The sequence below is a fragment of the Cupressus sempervirens genome, chromosome 1, assembly GCF_028749045.1.
Source record: "Cupressus sempervirens isolate cs-2001-9-10 chromosome 1, ASM2874904v1, whole genome shotgun sequence".
NCBI lineage: Eukaryota > Viridiplantae > Streptophyta > Pinopsida > Cupressales > Cupressaceae > Cupressus > Cupressus sempervirens.
In genome coordinates this window covers 196,864,832-196,882,600 of record NC_143118.1, presented here as the reverse complement: position 1 = coordinate 196,882,600, position 17,769 = coordinate 196,864,832, and the positions used below count along the sequence as shown (strand labels likewise).

The 17,769-nt window shown below is 35.6% G+C and overlaps 1 protein-coding gene across 1 annotated transcript; it reads left to right on the top strand.

The window, feature by feature from the left end:
• The first annotated feature begins 644 nt into the window (after positions 1-644).
• Positions 645-17,503, top strand: LOC149576786 (uncharacterized). Its single transcript, XM_089819963.1, has 2 exons — positions 645-1,229; positions 16,404-17,503. The coding sequence occupies exons 1-2, from the start codon at positions 798-800 to the stop codon at positions 17,196-17,198; spliced, it is 1,227 nt and encodes a 408-aa protein (XP_089676089.1). The 5' UTR covers positions 645-797; the 3' UTR covers positions 17,199-17,503.
• Positions 17,504-17,769: the final 266 nt, after the last annotated feature.

Sequence of the window (17,769 nt, the reverse complement as noted above, 5' to 3'; positions counted from 1 at the left end):
CAATTGCTAATGCCTTAGAGTGATAATGTTTCAACCATTGAATAGATTTTCCTTTAAAGAGAGAACATGATGCCTCAATCTATTCTATTATGTGTTGGGCAGTACAAGAACCTTGTCGACAAGAGGGTCAAAAATGCTAAATAGGGAGATGACTAAATAAAATTAGAAGAGAGATAAATTAAAGTTTAGAATAAGAAATTTATTTAACATAATAAAAAAAACAAAATGTAAGACATTAATTTTTTAAAGAGTCAATAACATAATGTCAAATTACTCTTTTACCATTATTATAGAGAAATCTCCTTTTCCTGCACAGTCTTCAACATTTTACTTCAAATGTCATTTATTTATAATTTTAAAAATTTATCTTTATTTTTTGAATTTAATTACATGCTAAGAAATTTAACTCACTAAAAGATAATATAAAACTACTACTTCTTGCTAAAAGACAATATAAAATTACTTACTTCCTCAAAATTTGAAGCTAGACTATTATTATTATTTTTACAAACTTTGAAGCTAGACTAATATTATTATTACAAAATTTATGATACGGTTTATATAATAATAATAATAATACTCAGAAAAATTTAAAACGCTAGCCGTTGAGAGATCTTAGGAAACCTTTCGAAGGAAACCTTTCGAAAGAACCCCAGCCAAGCAAATGAAAAATATGGTGAAATAACAGCCCGATTACAGAGTATGTTACAAAATACGCTGCTTGCGGCCGGTAGAGTGGATTTCAAAATGCAGTGAGGCGCGTATGAGAGGGCGAAAGCCCTAATATTCATCTTGTCATGGCACGCATCGCTAACCCACGGAAACAAACCACAGTAGCTAAACAACACAGAAGATCCGCTAGGCTTTCCAACCGCCGTGATTCTGTCAAGCCAGAGGACAACGCGACTGCTCAACCTAATCTCTCCGTGTATCCAGAAGAATTTGTGCTATGTTTGCCAAGCCCTCTAATACACCAAACTAATGAGAAGACGAAGAGGGCCAAGAAGAAGAAGAAGACAGTGCTCAGCAAAAACGCTGTCTCCGATTCCGATTCCGAAAAGGAAAATAATGATGGGTGTTCGCAAAAAGAGAAGAAGCAGAAGAAATGTATGCCGCTTTTGGGAGGATCGAGCTGCGAGGGTTGGAGCAAAGAGCAGGACATTGCCCTTCACAATGCTTATTACACAATCAAGCCCCTTCCCAATTTCTGGAAGCAGATTGCTAAGTTGGTTTGTATTTATGCACATTCTCTTCATGTTCCTAGTTGATTTAACTAGTTCAGTTTCATTAATTTTTAATTTAAACGAGGAGAGTGCGCCCTACTGAAGGAAAACGGCTGCCAAACACGAGCTATAAGAAAGCTAATACGGATGACCAAGAACGTTTGCTTACCTTTCTTGTGAAATGTTTGATGGACTTAGTATTCCTAGTTTGGTTAATATCACAGCAATCTTGGGCCATCTTTTGAATTTACTAGTTAGGGATAGACATATCGATGGTTTCCTGAATGATACTTTGTGAATCTGCTTTTACCAGGTCACAACTGTTCTGTTTTGTGATTCTAATGTATTTTCAAGGTTTTAAACCATGGTACCCCTTAAGAACTAATACCGAATAAGGGTTGATATTCCCTTGCTATGTTCGAGTATTCTACCTGCCCGTGGCAAACGGTTTCCCCCTAGCTTCCCATGAAATTAATGTTTATTCAGTCAAGCTTTGAGGGCTCCAATCTTCACGAAATCTATTTTGGTTTGATGAAAGCTATGAATCTTTCCCTTTATCATGAACCTCGCTGACATGCTCGAGCCCATCTATGGGAAATTATATGAAATTGAGATTTTATTCAAAGCGGTTTACTTTCCTCGTGCGAGCAAATGGTTGTGACCATAATTGTCGGATCTTTGGGGTATAAACAGTGCACCACTCAGATTTCTGAAGCTTTGTTATGTAGATATTGGTAGGGATTTATATCGTGTAGAGGAGTTATGCAACCAATCATTTGAGATGACTGATTAATGAGTTTGGACTTTGGAGAGCTAAAGCAGCATAAAAAAAACTGTATATAATTATAAATCGTTTCAGTGGTTAGATCCAGAACTACCTAGCCATTATTTCCTCATTACAATAGCAACATGAGCCTACTTAATGAAACATCAATAATTTCTCTTCTTATTCTTTGTTTTGTTCCCCTGATGATGTAAATTAATGTTTAGTAATAGCCTTTAGTTATGTCATTTGGCCTTGAGTAGCTTCAAAAACTTTTATGCAAGTGAGGAACTGTAATGTTTCCAACTGAAGCCATGAGAATTAATTATGCATCGGTTGTCCTTATCATCAGATTACGCAAGAGCAAGAGGATTTACAGCATTATTGGGCAATTGTTAGTATCTTTGGTTTGTTCTTTATTCCACTCTTTAGTTGCGGACACGTCTTTTTATGCAACTTAAGTGATTTTAAGTTGTGGGCACACCATTTTATATTACATAAGTGACTTTTAGCGTAAAGACTTAATATTTTCCCCTTTGAAGTTTAATGACTTAAAGTCAAGATGCATGTTCTTTAAGTATTACCATTAAACATGTGCAGAAGAGGGAAAGGGGGCATTGGAATTTAGGGAACCTATTGAACCACTTTGGGGCCTTTATTTGGATACGTGACTGATATAAAATTCTTCCCAGTAATTATATAACATATTAGGTATCTTTTGGAGCACGTTACTTGATCAGTCTTTTCACTATTGCCACAATAATATCTGGTTTGAGCTTCGAAGCCCTTGAGTGTCCTTTGTTTTGGAGAGAGTTGAGGCATATGAGCTCCCATCAGAATGGTGTGCTTGGTGGAAAGGCTTTGTTCTGTGATGTCTAGCACATCATTTTTCAGAGTTGCATTTCCTTATTAGTTTTCGAGTCCATCTTATAGGTGCAATTCAGAGTTATCAGGATCAGATTTGGACATCCTACAGCAATATGTCTGCATGTTTCTGAGCACCATTGAAGCTAACATAAAAAAAGACAAGTAGGATGTCCATGTGAGACCTACACTAATTTTCTGAAGGTTTTGGCAATGGCAGCTAGAGTTTTGAAGACATTTATGAGGGATTCGAGCATGAATCTGAACTGGTCATATTTGTCTTATAAGGGAAAGTTGATATAAGATGTTTCTGAAAATTTGGGCACATTTAGAGTGGCTTTTTAAATTTCATTATACTTAAAAACATACAGAAATTCCCATAATTAGCAGAAAAACCATTTAGAGTGGCTTTTTAAAATTTCATTATACTTAAAAACATACAGAAATTGAAAGCCAAGCCTTTGATTATATATTAGAAATATGCTGCTCCAACTGATTATTCACAAAATAATCATCTTCACTCTAAAGTTCATGCAAAATGAAAATATTAAACTGGTGATAGATATGATTCTTTAGACTTTCATGGCTTAATATCTACTTTTTTTCCAAACTTCAACAATAGCTGTGGCCTGGAAAGTTTAACAAAATTCCACACGGCAATTATTCAGAATATATAGACTTATAGTTTGTTATTCAATATAAATTATTTATTTCTGAAATAACCCTCAAACCTATAAATTATTTTCTTACAGAAAATAAATATATGTTTCTGAAATCGGCCTCCAAACCTTACAAATTTGTCTCCAATTGAGACTTCTCAATTTTGGCACAGATGTAGACTCCATCGTGAATCCATCCCTCTAGAAGAGCCAGGTTTTCGTCCAACTCTCCTATCAAACTCCTAAAGGTTTCCATCTCTAGAAATTTCAAACTGTATCAAATCCAAGCAAGCTTGATTTCCCTCCTTATAAAGAACTCCAAGAAGAATTTAGGACATTAGGCTGACTTGGCTTGATCTATAGCTTTTAATTTTCTGGGGAATCTTTATTTATTGAAGTGACATTTAACATTGTTATATTATTCTATTATTATTTAATTTAATTAATTTATATTAAGTCATCGTTTAAATGTTTCCTTTATTTTTGACAACTTGATAAAAAATATTGTAATTAATGTCACCTTAAATATTTGGGACATTATAGTACTCCTTGCCCAAACATTGCTTGTCCTCGAACAATTCTTCTATACCACCAGGATCCCAAACCAGTAGATTTGAGAAGTACTATATTGCACTGCTGCTTCACTCTGATGCAATTATCATTATTGAAATCTACAACTGTCCTGTGAAAATATTCCCATGGTTATGCTCATCAACACTCCTTCCAATGTCTCATCATAGTCCCACCAGTTTGTACTCTCGTTGTAGACTGAAATATGATTAACAACATGTTGCATACTCATGAGTGCTTGTATACCCATCTGTTTTACATACTCCAGTTTTCCCTCAATGGTTGCATAATATGTTGAATGCTGAGTTTCCGAGTTCACATCCTTAGGTTACGAACTGGGTTTGGGTACGCATTTGGTACAGTTTCGTCTGTGGGTACTTGATATGACTTAGTCAAATATTTTTCAGACATCAATTGACATTTAATATTTATCTTTGGCATTTGGCATTGATCAATGATCAAATATCATATTATGAAATGATTTAGTTTTACAATTCTGTATATTTCTTTTATTCTGTATATATAATGCATTTACACACACACACACACGTACCCAAACCCCTAAATTTTTTTTCATGTACCCACGTACCGGGTTTGTGTACTGCACCCATCCCTGAACATGAACCTGTAACTTAGGTTGAAAGCTCATGATAAATGTCACACTTGAGAAACAGTTGCATCCTCATTCTCTTTATATCCTGGAGAATTGATTGGTAAGACTGTCCATTCCACTCATGGTTATGCATTGCTGTGATCGTTTTTGCTTGTGGCACTTTATTCACTAAGGTCTTGATAATTATTTCCTTCCCTTCTGTAGAAAGTTCTGAATGTACCACCCAAGAGAATTCAACTTCTGGATTCCTAATATGACATTGGATCAACAATCCCTATCATATAGAAATCATTGGATGATGTAGTCATTAAAACAAATGTTCATTTGTAGTACTCTCTTGTTGTGTTTCCTCTAGAAAAACATCAACCATCATAATACAACCTTGAAAATTCTTTTAATGGCAATTCTCCTCTTGCTACCAAGTTCTCACTTACAAAATTGTGAATTGCACCACTATCGACTAAGCACGTTACTTGTTGTCCATTAACCAATCCTCTCACTCTAAATGACTAATACTTAGAAGCTTCTAAAAGTAAAGCTGTGGCACTATGTACTATGACTACGATATCCTTGCCCTCATTGCCACTATTTGAAGCATCATCAACATCAGAATTAACTTCTATGTAATGCAATTGATGCTTACCACACCATTTGTGACCGGGCACCCATGGCTCCATATAAGTAAAGCACTTCTTCCTTCTATGTAACTCACTCCTCCTCGCAAACTCTGGCTTCTTATTATCTTCTTTACTTGGCTTGGCTTGGACTTTGGGCTCCTCTTGAATTACCTTTTTCTGCTTACTCTCATGATTGAGTTTCCCTTTAAATGAAAAGTTGTTCTTAGTCACCGAGTCCTCCAAAACAAAGGCTTTTATAATGGCATGTTGTAAGGTATTTGGATTAATTGACCTTACAAATCTCTCCAGAGGTTTTGCTAAACCTTCCAAAAATAGGACAATGAGTCTTCTATCTGTTGCGTCCAGAACCATCATTGCAAGCCTTTTAAATTCTGACTCAATCCTCCACCTTGCCCTCCTGTTTCAACCATGCGGGGTCTTTGAAACAAATTTATTGATCTGTCCTATCAAACCTACCAATCAACCTTTGGCTGAACTCTTCTATGGTGGAAATAGAGGCATGCCCCTATGTCTGTTAAAGGTTATAATAGCGAGAAAGATCTTTTTTACCTAAGCATGCCTGGTTGAGCATCTCAGAAATCTTTGTGTGATTCTGTTACTCTTTGTTTTGGCTCTGGAGTTGTAGAGACACTCAGAGCTTGTAAAACATTCTCTTCTTTCTTGGTTCGCTCATGCAGAGTTTTGCTTGCCATGCTGCTTTATTCCTTTTTGTTTGAACACTTCTTCTTGATGCCAGACACCTCTTCATTGTGATGTCTTCTTCGTATGTGGCTTTTGGTTGTGTTGACTATGCAATGCCACACTCTCAGGCCAGTTTGATTTGGCTTTGTTTAATGTTTCTGCTGCTTGAATGGTTTTCATATGTGCCATTTTGTTTAGGACTTCACTGTTGTTTAATAAAGTTCCGTCACTCCTCCTGATGTTGCTTCTGATTCTTGGTGATGAAAGTTTGAAATGTCAAAACCTTTTTGTTTGCTATGCTCTCTCTCTCTCTCTCTCTCTCTCTCTCGTGGAAGCTGTGTTTCTTTCTTCTTCATCTGTGATCAAAGTTGAGATATATTTTGTTAAAAAACGTTGTATGGAGGCTGCTTAATTATTACCATTGGCTCCTTATGGAAACCATGTGAATCATATTCAGTTCTGTGTATGAATTTTGTGTGCAATCATCAGGTCTCTATTTTGCATTGTGAATTTTTGTGTACTCCATGTAAGCAGCTGTATGAAGCCTTCTATGCTCTGTGTATGAGCAGTTGTGACTTGATTATTCCTATCTATGTATCATTATTCTTACAGCAGCACTCTTTCGATTGTTTGTATTGATCAATGAGTTATCATTCAAAGACATAATAAGGAGCAGAGTATGTGAACTATATTCAGATCTGTGTGCGAATTTTGCGTGTAATCATCAGGTCTCTATTTTGCATTGTGAGTTTTTGTGTACTCCATGTATGAGCAGCTGTATGAAGCCTACTATGCTCTGTGTATGAGCAGTTGTGACTTGATTATTCATATCTATGTATTGTGATTCTTACAGCATCACTCTTTTGATTGTTTGTATTGATCAATGAGTGATCATTCGACATTGAAGACATCATAAGGATCAGAGTCTCTTGTAATTTTTTATGCAAATCTGAACAAAGATTCTATCTTTAGGCATGGCTTGGTTTTTCCCTCGAGTATGAGGGCTTTCCCAGGGTATGTCTGGCGTTGCTTGTGTTTTGTTCTATCTGTTATTTATGTATCCTATTCTGGTTCAAAAACTTATCAAGGTCAACGTCTAATACCGCCAGGCATGAGCTACTCCCTATAAATGTAGGGTAACAAACTTAATAGCCTCTTCTTCATGCATGGGATTTAAGGAGAAATATGTATCTAGTTTTTACAGCTATGCCCTTGCTGATGCACCACTTGTCTTGTCAAACATTTGGGAGCATTATCTTCCGCAAACAGTGCTGAATATCCTTTCATTTGGACGTTTTCCTTCTATGCCTTTCTTTAGCTTTTAGTCTGCAGAATTTGGTGAAAGTCACATCATTCTTAACTGCTTCACTGAGAGTGTGGTATTCAGCATAGAGGCAATCCATCTCACTAGTTTGATAAGGCTGACCTTCAGTAAAATATTTATTTGTCAGAAATTTGGCCCTAAATGTTGTTCTGATTTTTTTTCTCTTTCTGCAACCGACTTCCCTCCATTGGCACTGCTCCCTTCACTCTTCTGATTCATGAGCTTATCATCATTTTGTTTCTGGGTGAGCCCTCTCAGGAACTATGTTATTTCTCTTAATGGTTCAGAAATGTTAATATGTAGCTCTTCAAATCTCTTGTAGAATGCTCTAGCGGCATCTTCATCTCAACCCCCATACTGTTTCCTTTCTGTTTTTTTTTCTGTAGATTCCTCTTAGTTCATTAACTCATCAAATTGTCCGCAGGATGGCATGCTTGTATGCTCCGATACCACTGAAATATATCTGGCTGAATTAATTGCAAATCTGAACCAAAAGCTGGTTTATTCATTGAAATTCACCAGGTCAAATATTTGTGCGCAACTCAAAAAACCAATTGTCAATCTGTCTGATCAGTAAAAAATACTTCACGATTATCAGTTTTCAAACAATAATCCGGTATCTTCATTCAGTATTACGATGCATTTAAATGAGCTGTTAGGGATGAGTCTTCAGATTATTCAATCTTCAGGGCAGGCTCTATTATTAAATTAAGACTGACTGACACAGCTAAAAACATAGGCAGTTAATCATGCATTCAATTTTATAATCATTTACATATCTGAATCTCCATGAATACAATTGAAATGTGAGCCTAATGAATACATTTTTCTGGTGTTGTTCTTCACTGACTAATGCTTGTTAGGTTTGTGTCTCTACCTTAGACACCAACTGCTTTTCCTTTCACCATGACCTTGTTCAGATTTGCGCAGAAAATGGTCCTCTTGTGCAGGCTTGCTGCTGTCAGATGCACAGCAATATTAGAAGTAAGAATATCATTAAGTCTGGATTGGTATGCTGGTACCTCCTGATGTTTTAATATTTCTCACACCCAAGAATCGCTGCCGTTAAGGGTACATGTAGCCATTAGAAGTGGCGTTTGGCCTAAAGATTGGGAATACAGGATTCTGGAATTGAGTTGGGAAGGCAAGGAGGTTTGGTTTACCAGAATTACATTGCAAAATCTATCATTGGCAAAAATGTATGTTGGTTGACAAAATTTGAGATTGGGAAGGCCAACCTAGGTGGGAGTCAAAGCATCATGGTATATGCATGTACTTGAGTGTTGTCATTAATATGACCTGATGAGGGACTTGATATTAGAGATGTAAGTTTTTATTGCTCTTGGGACAGCTTGATGCAGAGCTGGTTCATCATTGTTGATTTTGATTGGTGGGATTTTTTGAGTTAGATCTGCAGTTCTTGAGTTGCCAGGCACATTGTTGAAATTTAGCATTTTGGCTGTATCACTTCTGATTTTTTTCTTGCTTTAGCTTTTTTTCTGTAGATTTTGAAAGGCTTGCTTGCAGTATGCTTTTGAGTGGCTTGCGTGTCATGGTACATCCTTTCATATAACTTATTAACTTAAAGCTACTTTTGCAATGCTTTGTTGAAAAGTTCTAATGCACAGGTGACATTTTCAGAAAATAAAGAAGGGAGAAGAAATGTAAAATAGAAAAGTAAAAGAAAGTTTGAATTAGAGGATGCATCCATTTTTCTCTTCAAATACCTTTGGGTGGTTAGCTGTTGTTTCACACTTTCATATCTTTGGAAATGAATGTTGAGTTGAGCATATGATAATTTCGTTGTTGTTGTTATGTATTTAGTGGTTGTTTGATGCTTTCTTATCTGTGGAAATGAGTGTTAATTTGAGCTGTTAAGGAATTGGGATATAACTCTTGAGTATGTTGACTTAAAGATTACTGTAACTCATTTTGATTATGAACTCTTTTTTTGGTCTATGATGTGTATTAATTTTGATTTAAATATGATGGAAAATGCTAATATGTTCTATAAATTGTACTAATTTGCGTTATGGGTACATGCAGCCATTAGAAGTGGGGTGCTAATTGCATTCCATCTCATTCTGAGAGTAGACTTGATATGTTCCTCATCAAAATGTAAATTATGATCTATGGTACAAATACCATGCCTTACTTAGTAAGCATGTTGACAAATCTTTCCAAAGATAGGAGAGTTTTTTATCAGCTTAATTTGTTACCCAAGAACAGATGATATCATATAATAGAGCAAATATATGTGCAAACAACATTTACAATTTAAAAAACAAAGTTAAAACAAAGTTAAAACAAAATTAATATTTATCAAAAATTGAAATGACGAATTAGAAATTAAATTTTATAACTAAAAGTAACTTAGCAAACAAGTTGAATTTATTACCTCACAATGGCAACTCACTAATATTATTTTGGCATGTTAAGCTGGCTCCTAGTTTAATAGAGTCATCCATGTTTCTCTCATGTCGTCCATCAACAAGTTCACCTTGGAATATTGTTTATCAAGGAATGTGGTGCACAATCTATGCTCTTAATTGGACATAAGTTGATCCAATAGTATTCTTTTTCTTCAACATATCTTTGAAATGTGGAAAGTGTGCCACATGAAATAGGATGACATGGTTATAAAGGAATTTGATGACAAAATCATCTGCGTACTATCATCAACACACTCTTGTTCATGGATCAACAACCCTATTATTGTGCTATGCATACACTTCATTTTATTAAAACCCTTGCCTCTCACATCCTTACTAGCAACAAATGACACATTGGAATAGATCCTACAAGCACCCCTTTCATTTTTGTCCCACTCTCCCCAACCAATCTAGCTATTTGAAGAGAGAATCTAGCTATTTCAACTCTCTCTTCAAAGCTACGTCCTTACAAACACTAACTCCAAGTCCAAGCTCACCTAATAAATGGTAGCTGACCTTGCTGTAATTGCCATGAAAATCAATTTACTCCCTTTGGATTAAATATTTTAGTTTTCCTCAATTGATTACATATTGCAGCAAGTGTTTCATGGGATTGAAAGGTCCTCTGTTGTATATTGACAGTTGTTGAAGGACATGAAAAGGTATTTGGTGCAACTAACCTTGAGTTTTGTAAACGTCTCTGTACTTGGTTTCAGTTCATTCACATTTTTATTCTTTTCCTCACCCAAATTTAATTAAACTTCAAGAAACTGAATTTTTTGACAGCAGACTGGAAAAAATAGCGAAAAAATTCTCGAAGATATTTGAAATGGAGAAAATTTAAAAATGATCTAACATAAGTGTGGCTTACCATTCCTAGATGCTGAAAATGACTGCCAATCAATTTTTGACATCACTTCCATTTTCCACTGAAAGTGATGTCAAAAATTATTTGTGCTGTAAGGTTTTCCAAGGTGTTGTGAGAATTTTTGGGTCCCCATGCTGTTTTAATTTCTTTTTTTAAAACCTGATTTTGATGTTGATGTGCAGCTGTCTCTGGAACTGTTGAGGGATGCTTTAGATGTTCCCTGCTGTCCCAGAGATTTCTTGCCCTTGAGGATGGCATCCGGGGAACTTATCCTCAGGTTCACCAAAATAATGGAACAGTCAAAGGATACCCTGTGTTGCCTTGCTGTTCCACGGATACTGGGGGCAGTGGATGCTTGTTAAGACAGCCGGGATTTGCATTCCGGTGAGATTTCAGAACCTCCTTACCCCTCCCTTCCCAATCAAAATATCCTAGCCAGTACCCTATTAAATGGTAGGGCCCGACTTACAGTAATGAACCTAACTATTTTAGATACCTAACTGTAGGGAAAGAGCTTTAACAGTGAGGAAAGCGACTAAACAAAGAAAGAAACTTAGCTCACAACCCTTGTCAAACATTCAAAGGATGCCCTGTGTTGACCTACTGTTCCAGGAATACTGGGATGATGGATGCTGGTTAAGACAGCCGGGATGTGCATCCTGGTGAGATTTCAGAACCTTCTTATCCCTCCCTTTCCAATCAAAATATCCCGTCCAGCACCTTATAAATGGTAGCGCCTGCAGCCTGACTTACAGTAATGAACCTAACTATTTAGATACCTAACTGTACGGGAAGTACCTAACTGTACGGGAAGAGCTCTAACAGTGAGGAAAGCAACTAAACAAAGAAAGAAACATAGCTCACAGCCCTTGCTTTCTCATGGACTCCTTTCTCTGATTCCAGCTGTGTCATATGATCATTAGTTGAAAGTTTGATGCAAGTCAATCATCATTTTAATAAACTGAAGTAGGTTGCATATCTAGATTCAACAAGTTTGATGAATTCCTTCTCAAAGAAGGACCAACACAGTGCTTGTGTGTGTGGTAACCTTAGATGAAACTTTACACATCTTTTGCATCAGCTACAACTTGTTTGATCTAATTGATCTTGTTGATGTTCTTGAGTGCATTGTTCAAGAAATGTAACCAGGGGTCGAGTAGATATACTTGCAGGCAGGCGGCTTCAACCATTTTCTTGCCTGCCTTGCACACAAATTTGAAGATCTGATGCAACCCACCCCACATTTTGGGCTCTAATCTTTTCATTGACATATTTGAAGATCTAAAATTACTAATTAGATATTTTAATATTTCCATCCTTACAGTTTCCTGAATGATCACTTATTCTATGTAAGGCCTCTTCTTACACGTGATAATGACATCAATGACGGACAATATCTAATGCCCACCGTCCCATCCATAATAATATTGCATCCATGTGAAGCCCATGTGATCTTTCAATACATTTATCTTAAAGTGGTGCTTATCCAAGTTAGTGGTCCTTAGTTTTGTTTCCCTTGGTCTTGCATATGAAGTTCTTCCTTGTGCAACTGTGGACATAGGCTCCTTAAATTAAGGCGAGTGGGCAACATTGGTCAGAGTGCAATTTAAGAAGAATTTACCAATGCTATCATCTACCTCATCTTTTGTCTGTACCATGAACATATTTATCACCATGTTTTTAAATTGATCCCATGTCCATATCTTTTCCCTATTAAATTATACTACACTAGAATAAAATAGATAAACTTGTGCTTATTTTTTTGCAAGTAATTCTGGAAGGATGTGACAGTTCTTTCGTAAAAAAGGTTTGGAGATGTCACCATTATGAAATATAGTCGTCTTGGCCTTTCTCTAAGTGAGCCTATCATACACCCCAATTCTTTTACCAAAAAAATAAAAATCTGTAGGAGGTGGGCATTTTGTTCCACTAATGTTGTGGTTTTAATAATTATTCAACGGTCAACCAATATTATAGTGCTTCTTCATTGTTAACCCTTTGGTTTTTTCTGTTTGCATCTCAGTTTTTGTTACAAATTGGTTGTAAAAGAGCCTTGCTTTTGGATGAACCATTGGGATACCTTGACAATAACTTGGATGGGCAATGAACACTCGTGGTACTCTAACTTGAATCACCAGTTTGAGTGCTCTTTTTGGCTTCCCTTTTCCTTCCCACTCTTAGTGCTATTTTCTAGACCTTGCAAATTGTTGTAAAGGGGCCTTGACAATAACATGGATGGAGGTCAGGCCACAATAGTGTGCCCCACTTTTTGACCAACTTTGACACTTAGATCAACATTCTGAAAAAAAAAATTCACATTCAAACATCTATTGTATCAAAAATATTAGGAATTTGAAGATGAGTAAACTACTGTCTGTTTGCATTTTGTTTCTAGTTTCTATATATATTGAAATTGATTTGTATCTATATATATTGAAAGTGACTATACCTTGGATGAACATGACTTTTTCTCAAAAATGACTTCGATGTAATTATTTCAAGGTTGGGTTTGCAACACCAATATCTAGAAGATGGAATTGGTTTCATTTATTTAGTTAATTAAGTTTTGAAGTGACAGCAACTGTAATTTAGATATATGTTCGTTTTGATCTCTTTAACTTGATCTGTATATATCAAAATTCATTTTTTCTTTTGTTTTTATAGAAAAGTAACTTACATACCTATTTCTTACATATTTTTTCCCGACCCATCAAAGAGACATGTTGCGGAATGGCTAGACAATGTAAGTTTAGTAAAATGTAAAAAATAAAATCATATAAACCCTATATATATATACAACTATGATCTTGTTTTTGGGTTTGTCAAATAATTTAATTTGATCCCTCCAAAAAGCTAATATTAAATTGATTTTTTACTACATGTTAATGGGTGCAAAGGAGACTTGATTACCAGTGTAGCTGAGGAATAGACAGATTATACCAAAGAGAGTTTGATCGAAGAGGCTCTTATCTAACCATTTTCAATTTACTCCTTCAAATAAGACTTTTACTTAAATCATCATGGTTTCTTAAAAATGTGCAATTCCAGCAAATATCAAGATGTCCAAAAAAAGTGGGACACACTATTGTGGGACCACCCATCATGGGCAATAAATACTAATGAACTTGAATTACCAGTTCTAGATCCTTAAAATGCAACACTTATTGTTGCTGCCCTAACCTAACTCATATTGGTACTACAAAAATAAGAAGACTTAATATTTACTAAGTACAAAATTTTTCAATGACTCAAGACTCACTTTCTACACAATGGTTTTCTTTATATGTTTCTTTCTTCAGGTGCAGGAGGCATGGAAGAAGGGGATACACATAAGTTGTTTCTTCTTTGAGTTTATCAAGATTCCTAAGATATTATTTGATTAATTAACTCCATTGCCATTAGAACAGCTTCTGCAAACATGAGTATTTTCTTTCAGTTTTGTACATCAGGTTGCTTGAAGTGTGGAAGTAGGGGGATACACAAAAGTTGTAATCCCATTGAAAATGTAAAAAATATATGGAAATGGATCTAGAAATTAGATCATTTAATTTATTAATGTTCAAATTTAGCATTGTTTTATATTTATGGAATTCATACAAAAAAAGGTGAATTATGAAGTTTCAAGTAGAAAATAGGAAGATGAGTGATTAATGGGAATTGGGAACACTCCTTAAGGACTCTCACACATGACCTATTATCATTGTCAAGTATTGAATGACATAACATATTTGGATGTTGCTAGGGAGAGTCATGACTGTAAGTCTAAGACATCGATGTGTCCAAGAAAGTAGTGGAGGTGGATGCATCCACAGAAACCCTGTGGATACCTCCTGGATGCATCACATCTGGAGCTGTTCAAATTTGAACTTGTAAGCCTATAAAGCATGGAAATAAATTTATTTATGTGGGCTGCTGCTGCGTTGTCAGAACCTCCCCAAAGTCCGGTTGTAGATTGCATTGGGGAAATTCCGCTCTTGGCCCAGGCTAGTTGAATCTCCCAAAAGGGATTCATAGCAACTGCCAGTGTGTAGTCCGATTTTCAGCTATTCTTAACCTAATCAAAACAACTATAAATTGAGTCCGTATGTAGTATTCCTTCTGTCCATTAGTTCACCGCATATATTTGCAGACCTGCTTAAATGTATTGTTCTATCTTTTCTCTAGCACTTCCAGGTACAACGAACCCAGTAAAAAAGAACATAGAGCTACCTTCATGCACCACCTGTAATACCATTATTCACAGATAATAACTTGAATTACTGAAGCTTAAATTGTCCTGGGAATATCTCCCAATTCAACTTTATTCATGTGATAAGATGGGAATGCAGTCTTGGGCTGCAATCTAATATAGTTTATAGTATTCCTTATTTAACTATATTGATATTTAATATATAATAATTGTATGATTAATATTATAATAAAATTTATATCCTAATTTATATATGTATTATTATTTATTAAGCTATATATTAAAGTTTAAATTATAAATATTAATAATTAATTTATCAAACTGATTGTAATAATAATTGTCTAGAGTTATATATATTTTGCATTTCTGTTTTCATCTCAAAGATTCTCTTCTGAAGTTAAATATATTTACTGCAAAGTCCTAAATGGCTTTGTTTTGGTTCTGGTTAATTTCTAAGTATTGTTCATTGCATCTTTCATTTTTAAGAGTTTGTCATGGTGGTTAGATATACAAGGGCTATTTGTATATCTATATTGAAACTGAATTTAGTTTAACCAAATTCTCCAAAGCGTTTTGGTGCATACGAAGCATGTTCATCCTGTCGCAGGGATCTGAAAGTGAAATGCATTATTAGTGGTTTACATGATGTAGCCAGAGAAGCACAACATTATGATAAAGCTGCATTATGTATCTATCTGCAAAGCCTGAACAATAAGGGAAGGTTTTACAGAAATATATGTACATATAATCTTTTTAAGATATACATAGTGCAGTTGGGTGATGTATTTGAGGGCAGCTAGGTAATGTATGTGATACGTGTGGTGTGAAGCCTGACCTGAATTGAAAAAATTGTAAAAAAAATCAAGAAAATGTTACGTACCATTGGAGGTAAATACCTTTTCATGTCTCCCATTTATCATGTGCTTGTGCTCATGAGAGGAGGGTTTCTTGGCTAAAGTTTGTCTAGAATTTCTTATGTTATATGGATACTTTAGTTTGTGTTTGTATAAAGATATTATTATACCCTTTCTATCCCAAACGCATCATATCCAGAGAATTTTAAAATGAATTCCAGGTTTGTGTGCTGCAAATTCTTAGCTGAAATAGAAATTGAAAACAAAAATCTTGTACTTAATAATGTACTGAATTGAGGTAATTGTATGGGACTTTGCTTGTGGTTAATTGATTTCTTTGCTGCCTCTTTATGGTCTGGCAGATCAATTTATAGACACAATGATTCACACATAGGCCTAGCTCTTTCGTTCTTGCTATGTTGCAAGTTAAAGCCATTAACACCTTACAGTGTTAATGCTGATACACACTCTTTCTTCATTTTATGCTGCTCCTTAAAAGCACACTTCATTGCGTTCTGTTATTCTGTTATTCGACTATTGTTTTTCTGTGCTGGTTCTCAGAATACATGAATATTGGGTTGACCTTATGAATCTCATTTTCTCCATTTCTAGCTATAAATTGTTCCATAAATAATAGTTTTAATTGAGGTGGCTTTTTTCTAGGAACATAATAGCTTTAGTAATACTATTCATCATCTCTTCATTAACATTAGTATTTTTTGCAGGTTCCAGGCAAATCATCCAAGGAATGCTTTGATAGATTTTATTCAGCTTTCCCCACTCCACCTGTTTCTCAGCCACGTTCAAGGATTAAAGGGAACAGTTCTGAGTCTCCTGTCCGACCCTTTGCTGATGATGTAAATACATTGTTGAAGTCAGGTGGTTCAACTGGCAGAAGGTCAGGGAGCAGCAAACAAAAAATTCTGCTTGCACATAAGACCGTAAGGCAGATGCTCAGAAGGAATAAGAATGCTGATAAAGATTATGAGACAGATCTTTTTTCTGCTGTCGAAACATTTGATCCATCATCACAGTCTTTCCTTATTCCAATTACTAATTCATCTGTTACACCTGATTATGCTCATACACCTAGCACGGAGTCAACATTTTCCCAGACAAAGTCAGCTAAGTGGCAGAAATCACTCTCTAGATTTTCAGAGGATTCTCATCGGCAAATTCAGAAAACTCTAGTAAGCCCTGAAGTGCTGAAACAAGTAAAGAACCCTGCTCTTCACGATAAGTATATTGATTTGTTGCATTCTAGAAATGCTATAAGAATGGCTATGGCTGAAAATACCAAGGGACGACCAACTCATGTTGAAACAGGTGTTGGTAGATTGCCCAAAATGGAGGTGGTTTGCGCAGCAAAAGCAGCAGTGATTGCTGAGGCTCAACAGGTGCTTCAACAATCACAGACTAAGGGGGAAAAGGACTGTCAATTGATTGGTTATTTGACAAGTGATGATTATGATGAAGAATGTGAAGAGGACGAGGGTGGAGAAGAAGCCTTATTGATATAGACCTCAGTTAAAGATGTATCATGGGTGAGTGAGCTGTCTCAATTTGTTATATTGGCTGACTAATTTATGTCCATTGCCATCATGCCAGTAAATAATCGAGTGGGTTTGGTGAGGCACAATCAATTTCTTTTTCATGACTTGGATAAGGATGCAAAATAGAATTTTGATTGATGCTATTGGAGGCAGTTGCAAAATATCTGAACTTGAATATGTCTCATTCAATTTGCTAAGATAAAAGTGTAAATTAACTAAGCAACTGTATGATTGGGTAACCATGCTAACAAATGAAGTGACAATTTGAGTTATTTGAATTTTATGCCATGATAGATAATCTGTTCGTTGTCACAAGGAATTTTCTGTTTTATGGATGTGGAATATGCATTCAGAAATGAATTAAAAAAATTTCTCACATTACTTGCTCATCTGTTTTGAACAGAATTATGGCTGGTCCGAAGTATGATTATGCTGTGCCTGTAAATGCCTTTTATTGATTAATTGAAAGCATGTTTTCTTTTACGAAAAAGCACAAGTTGTATTAGGAGTTCATCTTGAATGAAACCAAACTGAATGT

Bases quoted from the DNA above. Each gene is read 5' to 3' on its own strand.
- LOC149576786 (XM_089819963.1), top strand. From the start codon at position 798: ATGGCACGCATCGCTAACCCACGGAAACAAACCACAGTAGCTAAACAA. The intron at 1,230-16,403 runs GTTTGTATTTAT...TATTTTTTGCAG, and splicing joins GGAAGCAGATTGCTAAGTTG to GTTCCAGGCAAATCATCCAA.